At 41.8% G+C, this 18,823-nt stretch overlaps 1 protein-coding gene and 1 long non-coding RNA gene across 2 annotated transcripts; one reads left to right on the plus strand and one right to left on the minus strand.

Annotated features, from left to right (window-relative positions):
• Nucleotides 1–8,082: 8,082 nt before the first annotated feature.
• Znf660 (zinc finger protein 660) lies at nucleotides 8,083–9,096 on the plus strand. The gene has a single exon (XM_036193670.1). The coding sequence runs from the start codon at nucleotides 8,083–8,085 to the stop codon at nucleotides 9,094–9,096; it is 1,014 nt and encodes a 337-aa protein (XP_036049563.1).
• Nucleotides 9,097–9,443: 347 nt separating this feature from the next.
• LOC118586792 lies at nucleotides 9,444–14,728 on the minus strand. Its single transcript, XR_004945406.1, has 4 exons — nucleotides 14,634–14,728; nucleotides 12,469–12,589; nucleotides 11,883–12,034; nucleotides 9,444–10,568 (listed from the first exon to the last, which is right to left on the minus strand). It is a non-coding gene; the product is annotated as an uncharacterized LOC118586792 (long non-coding RNA).
• Nucleotides 14,729–18,823: the final 4,095 nt, after the last annotated feature.

Consider the following 18,823-nt stretch of genomic DNA (forward strand, 5'->3'; position numbering starts at 1 on the left):
TCCTAAAATGATGCCTGACTAGATTGCCAATGCACTAAAATCACAATGTTTCTCTCCTTGGTAACCAATTCCATAGACTTAAAAAGTTTTTAGGAATGAGTGAGTGTACAGCTGGCATCACATGATGATAGCCAATAAAGTTCTTTCTCAAATTATTTCTAGTTGCATTGCCTTCCGTATAGATATTGCATAAGTGAGATGTTCACCTTCCTAACATGGTACTATGGATGATGGATAGAGTTCCGAGGACCAGCAGTCACTCAAGGATTGGGTAAAAAGGTCAGTAGACAGAGTAACACTAGGACAAAATATATTTTCCCTAGGCTGAATAAAGGGTGGACCATAGTTGAATGGGATGCATTTGGACCATGGGACACATTTATATATATCCAGCCACAAGACTGAATGCATTATTGATGTGGATTATGCTCATTGTTAATAATAAGCTGATTGGCCAATGGCTGGGCAGGAAGAGATTGAGTACAAGACTAGGGGAATTCTGGGAAGAGGAAAAGTGGAGTCTGGCAGCCACTAGCCAGCCACCAAGGAAGCAATATGTATTAGAACACAGGTAAAGCCATGAGACACATGGCAAAACATAGATAAGAAATATAGGTTAATTTAAATGTAAGAGCTAGCTAGTAATAAGCCTGAGCCAGTGGCCAAACATTTATAAGTAATATTAAGCCTTCACGTCAATTATTTGCGAAGTGGCTGCTGAATATTTGGGAGTTGTTGACAAGACAAAAATTTCTGCCTATGTGTTATTCTATTTCTACTTTTAGAGATTGGAAAATGCTACATTCCTCCTTGAGGGTGTACATTCTGCACCTCTAGAGCAGAGGATGCCAGAACTATTGCAGTGACTGCATACCTGTGGCACCCTTGGAAAGTCTAGAGCATATTCTGATACCAGAATGAAGTCACAGTGAAACTTTTCCAATCAGCATTAGGTTGCCTCAGCAATGAACAAAAGCAAAACCAAACCAAACCAATGCTGTCCAATTTTAACCAGGCAGCCACACAATGAATGTCTTCACGTTGTGTAGCTATTTCCTCTTAATTGAGATGTTTCCACCTAGAGGAAGTAGGAAAGCTACTGATACTAGGGAAGTTAAACTCATAAGGCTCAGGAAGTAAACAAAACTTAGAAGGTATTTCTGGAGAGGTAGTTAGCAGTTATAAGCCTTTGCAGGGGACCCAAATTAGGTTCATAGCACCATGTTGAGAGGTTCACAACCACCTGTAACTCCAGAGATCCCCTCTGTGGGCCTCCTTGGGCACCAACATGCATACGTGTGTGTGTGTGTGTGTGTGTGTGTGTGTGTGTGTGTGTCCCTCTCTTAGCCTGTTCAGTACTAACTTTAAAAGTCAAAGAGCTAGCTGAGCGGTGGTGGCGCACGCCTGTAATCCACTCGGGAGGCAGAGGCAGGTGGATCTCTGTGAGGCCAGCCTGGTCTACAAAGCCAGTTCCAGGACAGCCTCCTAAGCTACAGAGAAACCCTGTCTTGAAAAACCAAAAAAAAAAAAAAAAAAAAAAAAAAAAAGAGCTGAGCATTTACACAAGGTTATTTTAGAATACCCCCAGACACAGAGCAGAGAAGTCACAGAATTTATAGGAACAGGTTTCTTGGCTCGTTTAATATCTCATGGGCAACAGATATTGGAACATGTAACAGAAAACAAAACAAATAACAAAAGAAAGCTCATGTCTGTCTTTGGTCACAAGTTCCTAACAGCTAGCTTCCTGCACTATTCATGGCAAGTCCTTACTACAGACTCCTTGCTTGTCCCACATAGTTCCTGACTCAAGACTTTACTCCTTATGTTCCTAATAGCTACTGGGTATTTCTTTTTGCCTCCTTTTACTTGAACACAGCGTACGGGACAGGGGATCTCATTTTCTTTACTATTGTATGTTCAGTTCTTAGGACAGCGACAGTCACCCACCAATACATATTTTTACATGCTGCAATAAAAAGTAGCTCATCTTGGCTGTGAGGCTGGAGTTGTCTCTGGAAGAGGACTTTTATTACTTTTGAGAGCCTCATTATTAGGTAGAGGCCTTGCTGACCAGGTAATTGGTTTCTGTTCCCGGTAACTGAGGCTTTGCCCAGGTTCCACAGGGTCGCTTGTCATTGGTTGAACTCTCCAAGTCCGTCCTGCCATCCAATAATAGTGATGTCTGAATGCCAAGGCACCTGTAGATCAGCTCTGGGGCACAGAGATGCCGAGACCTCCGGTTGCCTAGAAGGGCCTAAGGGACGGAGGGGCGGGTCGACTGGACGACTCAGCCCGGGGTACAGAGATGCGGAGACCTCCCAGTGCCTAGAAGGGCCGCAGGCGCAAGGAAGGGGAGCAAATCACAGCTGCAGTTCTCCGGCTTTGTTCTGAGGACTGTGTGTGGTTCGGTGAGGGATCCGAGGCAGCCAGCTGAACACCGGGCTCCAGGAGCGAGGTGCATGCTGCCTCCCTAGATCTCGGGGGTGCCTGCCTTTGTCCAGCATCTCCTATGCATGTTGGAAGAGTGACGGGACCCGCCAAGGCTATCCGGGTTCAGGTCGCAACCACGGAGTGTTTGGCTGCCTTCGCCAGTCCAAACCCAGCCGTGTCACCAGTGAGGACACTGGGGTAGGGAGAAGTGGGTAAGCTTGCTCAAGAATATACATTCATTTATGCACTCAACAAACACCATCCATCGCTTACACGTTTGCTGGGCTGCGGGGGTATAGTGTGTACAAAGCAGATAGTCTGAAAGGGAAGATATGGAGCAAGCTTAGAGGCTAACCCTGCCCTGTTTCAAAAGGGAAACAGCATATTATTCCGAGGCCTAACAAAATTAAGAAATGAATAATCAGGAAAACATAGCGTCCATTTAAGGTTTCATGTTTAATATTTATTATTGTTATTATTACTATTGTTACCATTTGAGATAGGATCTCACTATATAACCCTGGCTGACTTGAAACTTGCTCTGTTGTCCAGGGTGGCCTTGAACTCACACAGATCCGCCTGCCTCTGCTTCTCGAGTGCTGGGATATGTGTCCACTATGCCCAGCTACTAGTCTTTTTGTTGTTGTTGTAGTTTTATTTTGCTTTGTTTTTCGAGAAAGGATTTCTCTGTGTAGCTTTGTGCCTTTCCTGTAACTCGCTTTGGAGACCAGGCTGGCCTCGAACTCACAGAGATCCGCCTGCATTTACCTACCCAGTGCTGGGATTAAAGGCGTGTGCCACCACTGCCCTAGTGTTTTTTTTAATTAATATTATTGTGTGATGTGTGTGTGGAGGTGCCAACACTCATGTCACAGCCTAGTGTGAGGATCAGAGGACGTCTCTCTTTCCACTGTGGGAAGTGATTGAACTAAGGTCATATTTAGGTATGTGACCTAAGGTCACCTGCTAAGCCAAGGTATCACCCCTCTTCTAGTCAGTCTCTCTTTTTAAAGAAATTATTTTGGGGTGTGTGTGTGTGTGTGTGTGTGTGTGTGTGTGTGTGTGTAAGTTAGAGGACAACTTTGTGGAGAATTCCAGACCAGCTTGGCAAGCACTTTCACACACTGAGCCATCTTGCCAGCCTATAAGCTTGTCTCTCTCTCTTTTTAAGATCTGTGTATATATGATGTGGGGGTGGTATATGTAAGTGCAGGTAGGTGCCTACGAAGTCTAGAAGAAGGTTGGAGTTCAGGTACTTGTGAGCCACCTGATGTGAACTTAGGCCTTCTGGAAGAACAGTATGAACTCTTAACCACAGAGCTATCTCTGCAGGCCTCTGCCCCAGTCTCCTTAAAGACACTTAACAGCCAATTTACTCGCCCTTTTTCCATCTGGTGCAAAATTTAGACTTCAGGGAATATGAAGAATCTTGGGAATCGACAGAACAGGTGAAAAGGAATAGATTTGATGTTTTAGAATAAGGATTTCTTTCAGACATAGAAGGCTTGATCTAGAGCAAGTCATTCAGACTCTGGGAACCTCATTTCTTCATCGTTCAAATGAGGATGATGGTGCTATTGTTCAATTCTACAGGCCAAGAAGTTAACAAAAGATGGGATGCTACCTCGAGTGAACACTTGGGGTTGAGGTCTCAGAGAACTCTTTCATTGTATCTGTTTGCAGTGATTCAGAGCCTGTCAAGAACTTCTGCACTTAACCTGAGGAGGCAATCAGGCAGAATTTCTGTTGGGCAGATCCTTTGGAGTGAAGCTACTGTGCATGATGATGAGGGTGAGTTACTCTCTTCTCTCCTGAATAAGCCATAGCCAGTCAGTCTGTGGCGTTAATCTGGGGACAGGAATATTGCCAACCAGAGAAAATGGGGATCAGAGTTGAAAGGAATCCCTTCCTTTCTCCTCCCTTCAATTTTTCCCCCTTAATTTTTTTTTCTGTTTTGAGATAAAACCTCAGACACCCCAGGCCACCCTCAAAATTGCTATGTAGCCAAGACTGGCCTTGAACTCTGATCTTCCTGTGTCCACTCCCCAAGTGCTGGGATTATATACTTACACCACTATGTCTAGCAGACAGGGAAACTTTTTTGAGGATACTATCAGGTAAGAGAAAACACAGAAACAAAAGGGGGAACCTCTGGATCTTGAGGGATAGAGTTTGGGTGAAGGGGAAGAATGATAGGAAGGAACTCAGACTTGGGTGCCATGGGACTTAGATTTGAATCCTAGTGCTCTGTGAGGTCCAGATAGGTTCCCTATCTGTCCATTTGGATATAGGTCTCAGAGCTAGATGTGGTAGTCCCACCATGTGAAATGTGGAGCAGTTTCCAGGATTCAAGATTACTGTGAGTTCGAGGTCATCCTTGGCTACCTAGTAAGACCTTGTCTGAAAACAAAACAAAAGCAGAAAATGTCTGGTATGCTAGTATGTCCCTTCCCACTTCCAGCATTCTGACAGTCTGTGGACAGTGTGACTGGTCAGTTTCTTAGGGAATGGGGATGGTTATGCTGAGATATAGTTGTTCGTACACAAATACATTGTCCTATTTATTTAGAATATGGAGTCTTTTAAAAATTATTGCCACCTGGCATGGTGGTGCATGCTTTTAATCCCAGCACTTGGGAGGCTATGGTGATATTTTATTTGTATGTTAATAAATAAAGTTTGCCTGGAGATCAGAAGAAATAGCAAGCCATTTTAAATAAACACAAAAGTCAGGCAGTGGTAGCACCTGCCTTTAATCCAGTCACTTGGCAGTCAGGGTCTCTGTGTGTTCAAGGACACACTAGGGAACGAGCCAAGCGTGATGACACCTGCCTTTAATCCCAGTACCAACCATAGAGACCTGGAGGTCTGTACAGACAGGCAATGAGAAGGAAGTGAGGTAGCTGGGCTAAGAACCAATGAGAGGGCAGAACAACGAGGCAATAAAGGTGTGGATAGACAGGAAGTAGCTCACTTTGGAAGCTGCGGTGGTGAGGTAAGGTTAGCTGGTGGCTATTCCTATTTCCCTGATCTCTAAGCCTTTCACCCCTATATTTGGCTCCATGTTTTTTATTTAATAAAACGGCTTAGAAATTCATCTACACCAGGTGGTGGTGGCGCACGCCTGTAATCCCAGCATTCAGGAGGCAGAGGCAGGTGGATCTCTGTGAGTTTGAGGCCAGCCTGGTCTACAGAGCGAGTTTCAGAACAGGCTCCAAAGCTACAGAGAAACCCTGTCTTAAACCAAAAAAAAAAAAAAGAAAGAAAGAAAGAAAGAAAGAAAGAAAGAAAGAAAGAAAGAAAGAAAGAAAAAGAAAAGAAATTCATCTACAGGAGGCAGAGACAGGCAGACCTCTGTGAGTTCCAGGCTAGTCTGGTCTACTTAAGTTTTTACTTAAGTTTTTAGCCAGACCTACATAACAGTGAGGCCTTGTATATATGTGTAATTTTATGTATTTGAGTTTTCACCTGCATGTATATCTGTGCACCATGTGCATGCCTGGCACCCATAAAGGCCAAAAGAGGGTGTCTGAGCCCCTAGAACTGGAGTTACAGATGGTTGTGATCTGTCATGTAGGTGCTGGGAATTGAACCCAGGTCCTCTGGAAGAGCAGTGTAACTGCTGATCCATTTCTCCAACTCCTAGAATATGGAGTCTTAAAAGAATGATCAGGTGGAAGGATGATGGTTGTGATGTGCAGTGGACTCACCTTGCACCATCTCTAAGTGCACTTATGTTAGCTAAAATCATGACCATGTTCAACTTAGCGCTGAAGATAACATTTGCTAAGCTCTCTAGTGAGAGGTAGTGTATGTCACTCACAGGCAAATGTAATGACCCCTGTTCTCTAGCACTGTAGAGCTTCAAGTGTACATGTGGGAGAAGAGGAGAATGCACACACCAGCAGTTGTATTGCAAGGTGACCTATCATTTATAATCACTTTTGTTATTTTTTTTTTTTTTGAAGCACAAAAAGTTTTATGTCATCATACGTCTTTTTTTTTTCTTGTTACAATGTCAGCCTTTGTCGTACTAAGGCCTCTGTCTCTGAGGTCAGGTAGACCCTTAATTTTTTAGTTTGTTTTCAGTTTAAACATTTTTTCATTTGTCTCTTGAGTTTTTAATTAATAAATAAATAAATTTTGAAAATATTTATTATTCCTAACCACACTGCAGTTAATGATCAACAACCTTATGACCATTGCTCAAAGGCACCAGACAAGTAGATGACTGGTGAGTCAAAGGATTATAGCATCCTTGGGAAAAGCCTAGCCTTTTCACATTTTTCAATGCTTGCCTGAGCTTGTGCTCTATGGACTATTTGTCTAGATAGCCTTAGTGCTCTACTGACCCCACAGCCTTATCTTTCTCTCCTCTGTCTTCAGAATGCCTGGGAATTCTAAGACATCTTGAGGCAACTTCCCATCCAGTCAAGCACAGGGTAGCAATAGTTAGATTCCTTCTGGTCAAATCCTCAAAGTAGCTCTATAGTCCAACTTTTATTAATTAAAGGATGTAGGGTGCAAGATCATATCTTCTGTATATTCAACAGTCAGTCTCAAGGGAGCACAGTGAGAGGAAATTAGTGTGTTAGTGTCATGGGGTCACCGTCAGTGTGCTTTCACAGTCAGCACCTTCAGATTTGAGGTATGCTGAGGTTACCTACATGTGCAGAGTTTTGTGTCCAGTAGATTGGAAAATTCCTGTTTATTCCTGATACATGGTTTTGTGTCTCAGTTCTTCTTGATGGTTCAGTTCCCTACTCTCTTTACCATCTTTGGGACTTTACAGTTATACTGTGCACGGTCCTGGCAGAGGTCCTGTTATTCATTTTCAGAATGATTAGCATGCTGAAAAACAGACACCCAAAATTAGCACAAAAAGCTGACTCCAGCTCATGTAAGCCGTGCAAGCGAAGCTGTGTGTGACTCAGCATCAGCCTCAGAAGGATGGTGTGACCCAGGCAGCTTAAATACAGAGATGTGGGCTGGGGCCTGGTTCCCAGACCTGCAGAAAAAGATGAAACTTTAGTCATACCCTAAAACAATCTTGGTTGCTATTCTGTAGTTCTGAGTGTGGGCTATATGCCACTGCATCGCTGTTACAAAGTTCCTAAATTCAGCAAGAGCAGCTTACTGAACCAAGGGACTTTCCTATACTTTTTCTCAGGACCAGACTCTGCTTGACCCTGCCTTCCAGTTATTTTGCTCCTATTTAGAGAGTGGAGTGAGAAGTAGAGAGGATTTTATACTGTTCGTTGCATGTTCTGAGACTAAGCCTGCTGTGTTCTTCTTCACCTGCCTTTAACTTTTATTGCCTTTTGCCTAACTTCACTTTTCTCATCATTTTGAACAGTTCTCTGCCTTTGAACATTTGCCCTTCTACACGAGACCCTATGATCTACTACATCTCGTCTTCGTTGAATAATTCTTACCCTGTTGCTGACAAACTGGGACATGTACACTTTCTCTTTCTCCTGTCAGATGCTGAAATAAACTGAGAAGGTATTGATTCTAAAGTGTCATTCCTGAAAAATCAGAATCACATTTTACCCTGGGGAATTCCACACAAGTGTTGCCAAGGAAGTAAAAGAATTAAAAGGAAAAGATGAGACTAAAAGACTACTGGAATGCCCCCAGCGTGAGAAGATGAGGAGAACAATGAGAACGCTCAAACCTAAGGCATTTGAAGATAGTAAATCACCCACAGAAGGGAGTGACCAAGAATGTGAAGATGGGGGTAGTCTGTGCTGTGACTCTCCAACACATGAAAGAGGTCATGGTAAAAAGAGACGGTATGTGTGTACTGAGTGTGGAAAAGCCTTTAGTCAGAGTGCCAACCTCACTGTGCATGAGCGAATCCACACAGGAGAGAAGCCTTATAAGTGTAAGGAATGTGGGAAAGCCTTCAGTCATAGCTCTAACCTTGTGGTCCATCAGAGAATTCACACGGGACTGAAGCCATACACATGTAGTGAGTGTGGGAAATGTTTCAGTGGTAAGTCACATCTCATCCGGCACCAGGGAATCCACAGCGGAGAGAAAACATATGAATGTAAAGAGTGTGGAAAAGCCTTTAGTCGGAGTTCAGGACTTATTTCTCATCACAGAGTTCACACTGGCGAGAAGCCCTACACTTGTATTGAGTGTGGGAAAGCATTTAGCAGGAGTTCAAACCTTACTCAACATCAGAGAATGCACAGAGGAAAAAAGATTTACAAATGTAAAGAGTGTGGGAAAACATGTGGTTCCAATACAAAGATTATGGACCATCAGAGAATTCACAGTGGAGAGAAGCCCTACGAGTGTGATGAGTGTGGAAAAGCATTCATCTTGAAGAAGGCTCTTCATGAACACCAGAGACTTCATCGTAGAGAGAAACCTTATAAATGTAATGACTGTGGGAAAGCTTTTACTTCTAATCGAAACCTTATTGATCATCAGAGAGTTCACACTGGAGAGAAGCCTTATAAATGTAATGAATGTGGGAAAACCTTCAGACAGACTTCTCAGGTTATTCTACATTTGAGAACCCATACTAAAGAGAAACCCTATAAATGCAGTGAGTGTGGGAAAGCCTATCGTTATAGCTCACAGCTTATTCAACATCAAAGGAAACATAATGAAGAGAAAGAAACCTTATTGTTTGTGGGCCAGGTGTGATGGCACATGCCTTTCATCCCAACATTTAGGAGGCAGAGACAGGGAGATCTCTGTGAGTTCTAGAACAGCTAGGACTACACAGTGAGACCCCTGTCTTAGAAAAGAAGGAAAATTGGCTCTAAGGCTAATTGCTACTTTTCTGAAAATTAGATTTTTAGTAACATTAAATTTAATTCTGCTTCTAAGAATTCATACAGGGAAAATAATAAGTGCTAAAGTTTAACAAAAGGGATATTCGTGCCAGTATTATACATAACAAAGGGAGAAAAGAAAACGACCATAGGTTATTTCATGTGCAGGATGAAACAAATGATACATCTATTCAGATTATGCCTCTGAAGCCAGTCTGTTTTTAAAGAATTTTTAATGTGTGTCATGGGGGACATTTTGAAGAAATGGAAAATGAAAGAACAAAACATCCAGATAAAATATTTATGTCTAGGAAAAATGGGGCAAGTGAAAGAGGGCCAAACCTAAATCTCAGCAATGATTATCTCTGCTAAGTTGTAGGTGATTTCTATTTTCTTCTGTGTACTTTTCTAGATTTTTTACAATGAGAGTGTTACTTTTATATTTAAGAAAATAGTATATTTTAAATATAATGAATACGTTCTCATTTTTATTCAGTGGTGGTAGGAAAAGTACCTATTATATAGTCTCAAAAAGCTTGGGATTCACTCTAATACTGGCATTCCACTTCTTACTAGTAAAACCAGTGCTGCCTTTTGTTCTTTGCAGTTTTAAGGTAAGTTGACTCTATAATTACTGTTAGGTTAAAAGAACACAGCAAAGGACATTAATGCACCTTCTCTTCCTGCATAGTAGAATAATCATCCATGATGGACAGCTACCCTGAGCTCCATCCTTCCAGCGAATGTCTAGACAATTAGGGAAAAAAATTTCTTTTAATGAACTTGAGAAATTGTAGGCTCAAAAAATAGAAAGTGGAGAATTTTGCCTTCATCGTGTTATTTGGGGATAAGTGGGTGAAATATGGTTAGGTTGAGAGACCTGTGTCCTGATCCACTTGCTGAGTACCAGCTTAACTACTTCGGACAAATGACTTCACTGCTCAGATTTCTGGTTTACTTCAAAGGGTTGCTGTGAGGATTAAGTGAGATGATGCTAGTGATATATGCCAAGACTGGTACATGGCAGAAATAAACAGCTCCAGAGAAGGTTATTGGAGTCATATTTCTAAACACTCCGAAAAGAAAATAACTTAAGAGGTGTTTAGCATTTAACATATTTTCAGGTGTAATTAGCAGGATTCCAAGTAATAATAAATTTCATCTTTAAGATGTTGTTGTTTCTGAAGAGGTCATCTAGAATTAAGCAGCTCATCCTTTGTTTTTGTAACTCAGCAGTTTGTCAGACTTGCAGTAACTCCATACATTCTTCATTATTACCTCATGGTTGCCAGCCACTGGCAAGGCTGCATTCTTCTTCACACTGCTTCCCCAAAGATAGGACTGGAGGAAAGGAGCAGAACATTCTTCTAAGGTTTATTACTATTGAAAAAAAAAATGTTTCCCTAAAGTGGGGGCAGAATGCTGATTAATTAATGTGACAAATTTGACTGGATTCCCAACTCCTGGGGGTTGAACCTGGGGCCTCACATACTAGCCAAGCACTGTACCATTCATTTATAACACCAGGATTGTAGCAGGAATCTTAAATGGTCTTATTAATAAAATCAAACCCAGAGCCAGGTATTGGAGTGAATTCTGGAAGATCAGAGAGAGAGAACAAGCCACAGCTACCTCACCTTGCTAGTTCCTCAGGTGATCCTATTTCCTCAGACTGGAAACCTCTGAGTCCTCATCCCAATGGCTCTCAGCTGAACTGTGCTGCTCAAAGCCTAAAAGCTTAACCAGCCAAATGCTGCTAGTTCCTGGTCCTCACACCTTATATATCTTTCTGCCTTGTACCATCACTCCCTAGGATTAAAGGCGTGTGTCACCATGCCTGGCTTTTTCCAGTGTGGCCTTGAACTCACAGAGATCCCAGATGGATTTCTGCTTCTTGGAATGCTAGGATTAAAGGCATGAGTGCCACCATTTTCTAGCCTAAGTATCTAGTGGCTTTTCTGTTCTCTGGCCCCAGATAAGTTCATTAGGGTACACAATATTTTGGGGAACACAATACCACCACACCCAGATCTTGATGGCAAGCTTTCAGGAAGCTATTAGCCTATCTTTAGTCACTATCAAAAATTTTCATTCAAAATTCACCTAACTATATTTAGAATCTCTCCATTACTAATTCCTCTTGTATACAATAAATTCCTTAAGTCAATACTGTTTGTCTCATGCACCTGTGTCCTTTCAGAAGTTACTGAGGATATGATACCTCATTTAATTCTGCTTATAATTATGTAGGAGAATTGAATTTCATGATGTTAGTAGCTGGCTAGTCAGTAGTTGGAGCTAGGATTTGATCTCAAATTTATCTTTGAAGTTCATGTTTTCCTAATTATACAAAGGATCTCTGCCAACTGTGGTGATTCCATGTGTGAAAGGGAGATCGACGTTCTCCTGGGAAGTAACCTCTACAAATCTGAACAATTACTTGGCAGAGGTTTGACAAGGAAAATTCTCTTCTCTGAAATTTGTGGTCTGTTATTGTGCCTCATAATTCAGTTTTCAGGTCTATATGTTTCTTGCAATGAAGGAATGTGGGAGTTGTATGTTTATTTCAAAAGAGTTTGTTTGGTTTTGTTCTATTTTGATAAGATAGCAGCTTACATATCATTTTATGATACAATAGTCCCTCTGCATACTTACTCAAATCAGAGTTTTCAGGGTCCAGAGCAGAACTGCTGTGTTCAGAAGCATGCATTATTGAGCAGAGTTGCTGATGCCTTCTATATGGCTGAGCAGATTCCTGTAGTTGGTATGTCATCATTTTTCTGTCTGTGACATAGCGTCTGAAATTACTTCAAATAGATTGTTTTTACATAAAGACCTTGTGACATTTAAAAGTAAATATTTCCTAGAAAGGATTGTGTGCCCTCTCATCTCTGAAGGTTTGAATACTGAACATTTTTGTGTTTCCTGCTGCAAGAAGACTGAGATTGTAGTCTCTTGAGGTGTCTGCCTTGAGCTGTAGGAGTAAATGTAGACAGCAGTCCTTACAAGGACCTGTCAGATAAACACTCTGCTGTATGAGTTGAACTGGTCACATATTTCCTCTTAAGACTTTTACTCCTCGAATTGGACCATGCATCCCCAATTACTCCTTCACAATAGGCTGTGAAATAGGGACTACCTGAATTTTTTTTTTCCTCATGGAACCTTGTGCATTCCGTAAGGACAGAAATCCGTGCACAGTTCTTCATTTTCTAGGTTTGGTCTTCTTCAACCCACTCACCTCTCTTCTGTTATTCTCCATTTTCCATCAGAAATGAATTCTGTTGAAATAGGCATCATGAGACTGTATGTTGCTTAACTTGGCTTCATCTCTAGCTTCCTGCACTGCCCAATTTCAGTCCCTAAAGAACATGAAGAGGCAGTGGTTTAGGCCACAAATGACCTGATTGTAGAGATCACTATAAGGAATAAAAGTGTATATGCTTGTCTGAGTTGAAATAAAGTGAGTAACAAAATATATTTTATATAGCTGTGACTAAAGGGAATCTGTAAGTCAAAGCTCAAATGTGTTCTCCCTGTGCTTGGAGATTTTTTTTTTTAAAATAGTGTGTACTGCAATTTAGATGGTGCATACTATACGTCTTAATTGGAAGAAAATTGCAAACAAAGAGCTGAGTAATTTTATGCAAATCACATGAGGCTGAGTGTCATTGCTGCTCTCCATCCTCAGTGACAAACCTCCATTCTAAAATGTTCAGTGTAAATAAAAACAATGTTCACATTGTTAGTTTTTTTAAAGTTAGCAGGCTGACTTTAATCACCTCTAATATTATAAAATCAGAGTTGTAACATTCTTTTTTGCAGGAAGTAGTGATTCCTTCAATAAACATCTTTTCTTATAACCTTGTCCTCTTCTTTTTGCCCCATTAAGAATGGAAAGAAACCAGCTAGAGCCACTTTAAGGAGCCGACTGTTCTTAGCGTGAAGAAGGGATTGCTCCAATATGAAGTTACTTTTCATCGTTACCTAAGTAGACCTCTTCAGCCCTTAGACAAAAGCATTTTTCCACCAGTCTCTCAGGCTTATGTGGGTAGAGGTGACTACAGTACAGGCCATAGGGGCATCTTTGTGTAACAAGTATACTTCAAAATATACCCTCACCTGTATAATAACTATTTCCATTGTTTTTCTGGTACCCAAAAGTAAAGTATATGTAAAATGTTGGATTGGAAAGGTCCTCAATAACATTTCACAGAAAAAAAGAAAGTGAGAAAAACAAAAAAACCCAAAGCCAAACTATTTGGGGGGGGGGGGTGTCTCTCCAGATTAGTAGTTTCAAGAGATGTGACTGTTAATGAAGACAGGGTGTCAGGCTTGCTTTCCACCACAGCAGGTTATAAGATTGGAGCGTTGTCAGCTTGTTTGTGTTAGTTTGCACGCAAGCTGGCATTGTTAGATCCTGATTAGCAGCAGCAGAAGCTCCATTTCGTCCCAGTCTGCCATTCTGCCCAGAGCTGCTACCAATTATTTCCTGATGCTAGGCTGAAGCGCCCCACCCCCCCCCCGCCCCATCTCCTCTCACAGGTGTAAACAGCGAGCGTTCAACCCAACCCCATTCTGATTGGTTGGCTCAGAGCCTGTCCGGACCACCAAACCACAGAGCTCCCTGATAGGCCGAAAGTCCCCAACTATATTAGGTTGTGATTTGGATGGGACTCGGGAGCTGTCTATTTGTGGGTTTTTTTGCCCCTTTCAAACTGGCTGCTGCCCCTTCCTCCAGGACGTGGTTTGGAGCCTGAACCCTGCTGCCTCCCTGATATATCAGTTTTTCTAAATACATTTTTGGCTTGCTCGAACCCGATGTTTTGTGGTGGATTATTCCCGGATTCTCGGACCCTAACAGCATGACTTGTCTGAGACCTGTTCATGGATAAACATTCACAACAGTGAAGAGAAGATCCGCCCCGATCCAAGTCCTGGCTATACCAGCCCCCCTTTCTCCATGAGTCTGACCTCAGAGTCCAGAGTGATCTGCTTCAGTGAGGATAAAAGCTTATGTAGGCGAAAAGAGCACTTGCCTTGGATTTCAAAGCCTTGTTAGTTGGCAGAAAAAGTATTCAAGCTAATTAATTCCTAGTTTCCAGTATTAGGACAATATTGTCTATCTTAAAGGATTCTTGTAAAGGAGCAAATAAGTGTGTGAAAAAGACAGACATGTAACAAGCGATGTTTATACTCTTAAGTTTTTGGTTTTTTGTTTTGACATCCCAGATGTTCTGATTTGAAATTTAGCTTAATCTAAATGTGAAGGTCCTTGCCTGGAAACAGCTTTGTCTCTGAGCCCACTAGCCATGGAGATGCAGCTTCCTAGAATCTCAGGATTAGGGTGGTATGGGGGTGGAGTGGGGGGCACCTTCCCCCATGAGCAACCGGAAGTCGCGGTACCTGGCAGGGCCATTATTCTGAGCCTTGTCTTCTACTTCCTGTATTGTCTGCCGGCGGCCAGATTCAGGCTGGACCCCGAGAGCTGGAGAGCAGGGAGGGTGAGCACAGGAAGTGGACACCGAGGGCCAGGAGGGAGGGACCTCCGGCTGAGGCCTTGCCCTCTGAGAGCCTCTGTCCTCACTGCGCCAGGGATGCTAAGGCAGGAGGATCGGGAGTTCCAGGTCGAACTTGGCTGTCAGGGCGGTCGGGAGAAAGCAAGAGTGAGCTCAGGAGGCTGGTTCTCTACCTCAGCTCAACCTCTGCCTTTCCAGGCTTCTTGCAGGCTGGCAATGCCTTCGACATGTCCCTAGGGCAGTGGTTCCCAGTCTTCTGGAGATAAATTCGTTTTGAGTTTAGGGATGGGTTAATTGTCATCCAATTTTATAACTTAATGGAACTGAAAAAAGTAAACCATTGTCTCTACAGAGGAATACATTTCATCACTTAAGTACCAAGGCTGTAAACTGACAAAAATGTCCTGTGCCAAAAATCTTTGCCAATCTGGCAATGACTATAGTCATTTCTCTCTCTCGATCTCTTTTTTTTTTTTTGAGCTGAGGATCGAACCCAGGGCCTTGCATTTGCCAGGCAAGCGCTCTACCACTGAGCTAAATCCCCAACCTGGTCGTTTCTCTTTTTTGGCCTAACAGATTAAAGCTTTATCTTGGACTGGTGATTGGAAACAGGTGTCACATGTTTCATCTTTAAAATGGCATTATTTTAGACTTTGAGGCTTAGGACTCTTAGATTTATAGTTTGCTCCCATGCAGTAGCCCAGATGTTCGTGTGTGAATCACTCAACTTCTCAACCTTTAACTTTTGATTGCTGCCTCATAAACCCTTTTTGAAAAGCAAGAAAATGTGCAGTTTGTTTTGATCTGTGTAGTATGAATCTTAAAGGTTCTTATTAATAAAATCAAACCCGAAGCCAGTTATTGAGGTGGACGCTGGAAGATCAGAGAAGCAGAAAAAGCCACAGCTACCTCACCTCACCAGTTCCTCAGCTGGTCTTGTTTCCTCAGACTGGATGCCTCTGAGTCCTCATCCAGAATGGATCTCAGCTGAACTGCTGCTCCAAAGCCTAAAAGCTTAACCAGCCAAATGCTGCTAGTTTCTGGTCTTCAAACTTTATATAATCTTTCTACTTTCTGCCATCACTCCCTGGGATTAGAGGCTGGATTTCTGGGACTAAAGGCGTGTGTCACCATGCCTGGCTGTTTCTAATGTGGCCTTGAACTCAGAGATCCAGAGGTATTTCTGTCTCTGAAATGCTAGGATTAAAGGCATGTGCTACCACTGCCTATCCTCATGTTTAATATTGTGGCCGTCCTGTTCTCTGACCCCAGATAAGTTTATTTCGGGGAACATACAATATTTTGGGGAACACAATACCACCACATTTCCCTTTTTTTTTTTGTCTAAAATTAAAAAAAGGTTATAACTAATACAAGAAAAATCATATCCAATAGGTATATACAATATACACAGTCAAGATTACATTAATGATGTCTAGTCCACTAACATTTGACAGATTCAGGTGGAAAACTCCATTATATATAACAATGTCCAGTCCAGTAACATTTGATAAACTCAGACAAAAAATTTTCATTACTTATCCTATTTAAAACAAGTAGTTCCTTTTTAAAAGTAGATTCAAAAATTGATCTTTTTTCTTATATTCATATTCTTTCTTTTTTCTTTTCATAAAAGTTTCAATAATCTACCTTTTGTCATTTTTATATCTTTCCTTTTTCTTTTTATTGTAGATTCAATGATCTACCCATTTACCCTATTATTTCTTTATTTTTTTCCTCAGGTAGAGTCAGTGATCTACCTCATATCTATATTCTCCTTTTTCTTTTTTAAACAAAAACTCTATTTTTGGGTTAATTGTCAAGTCCTGTATCATTTGTCCAGCCGCTGCCTAATGAGAAAGTGCAGGGCTTGTTTCAAGTCCTTGTTCAAGTAGTCTGTTAGGCTGGATCATCTCAGCTAGCCATATCAAATTTTCCTGAGTAGTTTGTAATCCAAAGTCAGTCTTTCCATGGTGTTAATAAGCTTAATGGCTTTACCATAGTCCATGTGGAATCACCGTTGTGGGATCCTGCCATCTTTTTAAAGATTTCAAAGTCACTGTTAGGCATGGTGATGGTTCCCTGCAGACTTTTTTTTTTTTTTTTTTTTTTTTTTTTTTTTTGCCTCCTCTGTGGTTTGGAGTAATCACAGTCTGATAAATGTGTCTGTTGGAACCATGAATGTTCTTCCCTAAAAGAGAAAATCTTCACAACAATTTCTCCCCACCATTTGTCATGCCAAACTTTTCCAAACTGACCTTTGCCAATGCTTTCTTGTAGCACTATGGTCCTGGCAATTCTTCTCTGAACAATCAGTAGTAAACCCTTTGTCCCAGGTAGCAGCACCATCACAGTCACCAACAAGATGAGAAGAAGCTGCCAACTCAGAGCAGCAGCCGCTGCCTCCATGGTCCCATGGCAAACGTTTGTGGCTGGTCTGCCCGCAGCTTCTCCTTAGTAAGCCTCGTAGGCCGGCCTCAAACTCGGATCCTCCTGCCTCTGCCTCCTTCATTAAATCCAACCAGCGTGAGCCACCACAACCGGTTGAGGGTAGCTTGGGTCTGAGCAGCGGACCACAAGGCCACAGGCAAGCAGCTTTTTCGCAAATTTGTACCACGAACATTGGGCACCAGATGTAGTATGAATCTTAAATGTTCTTATTAATAAAATCAAACCTGAGGCCAGTTATTGGGGTGAACACTGGAAGATCAGAGAAGCAAAACAAGCCAAAGCTACCTCAGATCTGCAAATTTGGAATTCTAGGAGCAGGTGAGGGGGCTCAGTGTGTAAAGGAGCTTGCCTAACCAACCTGAGTTCCATCCCAGAACCCACATAAAGGTGGAAGGAGAGAAATGACTCCACAAAATTGTCTTCTGACATCCATATATGTACCATGGCATGAGTGCCTGCACACTCACACACATGCACACATCTGGCACACACAATAACAGTAAAAAGTTGTATAGAACTTATCAGTTGTAGAAAATTATTTTAAATAACTTCTTAAAATCCCATTCCATCAAGCCAGGCACGATGGCTCCTTGGGGAGGCAGAGGCAGGTGGATCTGAGTTTCAGGCCAGCCTGGTCTACAGAGGGAATTCTAGGACAGCCAGAGATACACAGAGCAACATTGTCTTGAAAAACAAAAATTTCCTTCCCATCACTGGTAGATGAGTTACCAAGAATGTCAAGTATTTCTAAGTTGTCTTGTACGAACTACCTCTTTACTTAGAATATAATTATTTGCTTAAGACGGTTGGAAAAACGGAGCTGACCTTCCTGATACCTGATCCTTCCCACTCCATTATTCTTCCCTTATATATTCCTTGTCAACTCTAGACTTCCATCATGTTCACAGTCTGAAAGTGCTTTCCAATCAATTCCCCAAGCCCAGAAGGCATGAAGGAAAATGTTTATTCCATGTCACCAACCATGACAACCACAAGGTCACAGATGTATAACAAACTGGGGTTGACCACCACAGTGCATATCTTTAATCCAAGCACTCAGGAAGCAGATCTCTGTAAGTTGGAAGCTAGCTTGATCTACCTAGCCAGTTTTAGACTCTGTCTCAAACAAACAAATAGGGGAAAAATTGCAGCTCCTATTGTCAGCAAAGTATTGACTTTCCTTTGATACAAGGAGCAGATATGAGTTAACAAGACTTGGCTATTCCCTTCTTCCTTTGAAAATACAATGTCTTCTTGAAGTAGCTTTCCAGAGTGGACTTTGTATGTTTTGCCTTTAAGCACAATCCAAAATCACCTCTTGTGAATCCCTGTGCTTGTGTATTTATGCATTGTTAGGTATGTCCACTTTTGAACTTTTGTTTATGTTTCTGCCTCTCCAATTGGTTATTGTTAAGACAAACCCAGGACAAATATCTGCAAGCTTGGTAAGTGTCTGACTATATTAAATTGATGAGGATGCTCATAAATCAATGATATAACTGGTAAACCTTAAAACATATAAGATATTTGCACTCTTTTGCCCAGCAGTTTTTCTTCTAGAAATGTATCCTGGAGAAATTTGTAAGAGATATAACCAAACATTTTAACAGTAGCAAGTAGTTTCTG

The sequence above is a fragment of the Onychomys torridus genome, chromosome 7 (assembly GCF_903995425.1).
Source record: "Onychomys torridus chromosome 7, mOncTor1.1, whole genome shotgun sequence".
NCBI classification, from domain to species: Eukaryota; Metazoa; Chordata; class Mammalia; order Rodentia; family Cricetidae; genus Onychomys; species Onychomys torridus.

Coding starts and splice junctions, on each gene's coding strand:
- Znf660 (XM_036193670.1), top strand. CDS start 8,083: ATGAGGAGAACAATGAGAACGCTCAAACCTAAGGCATTTGAAGATAGT.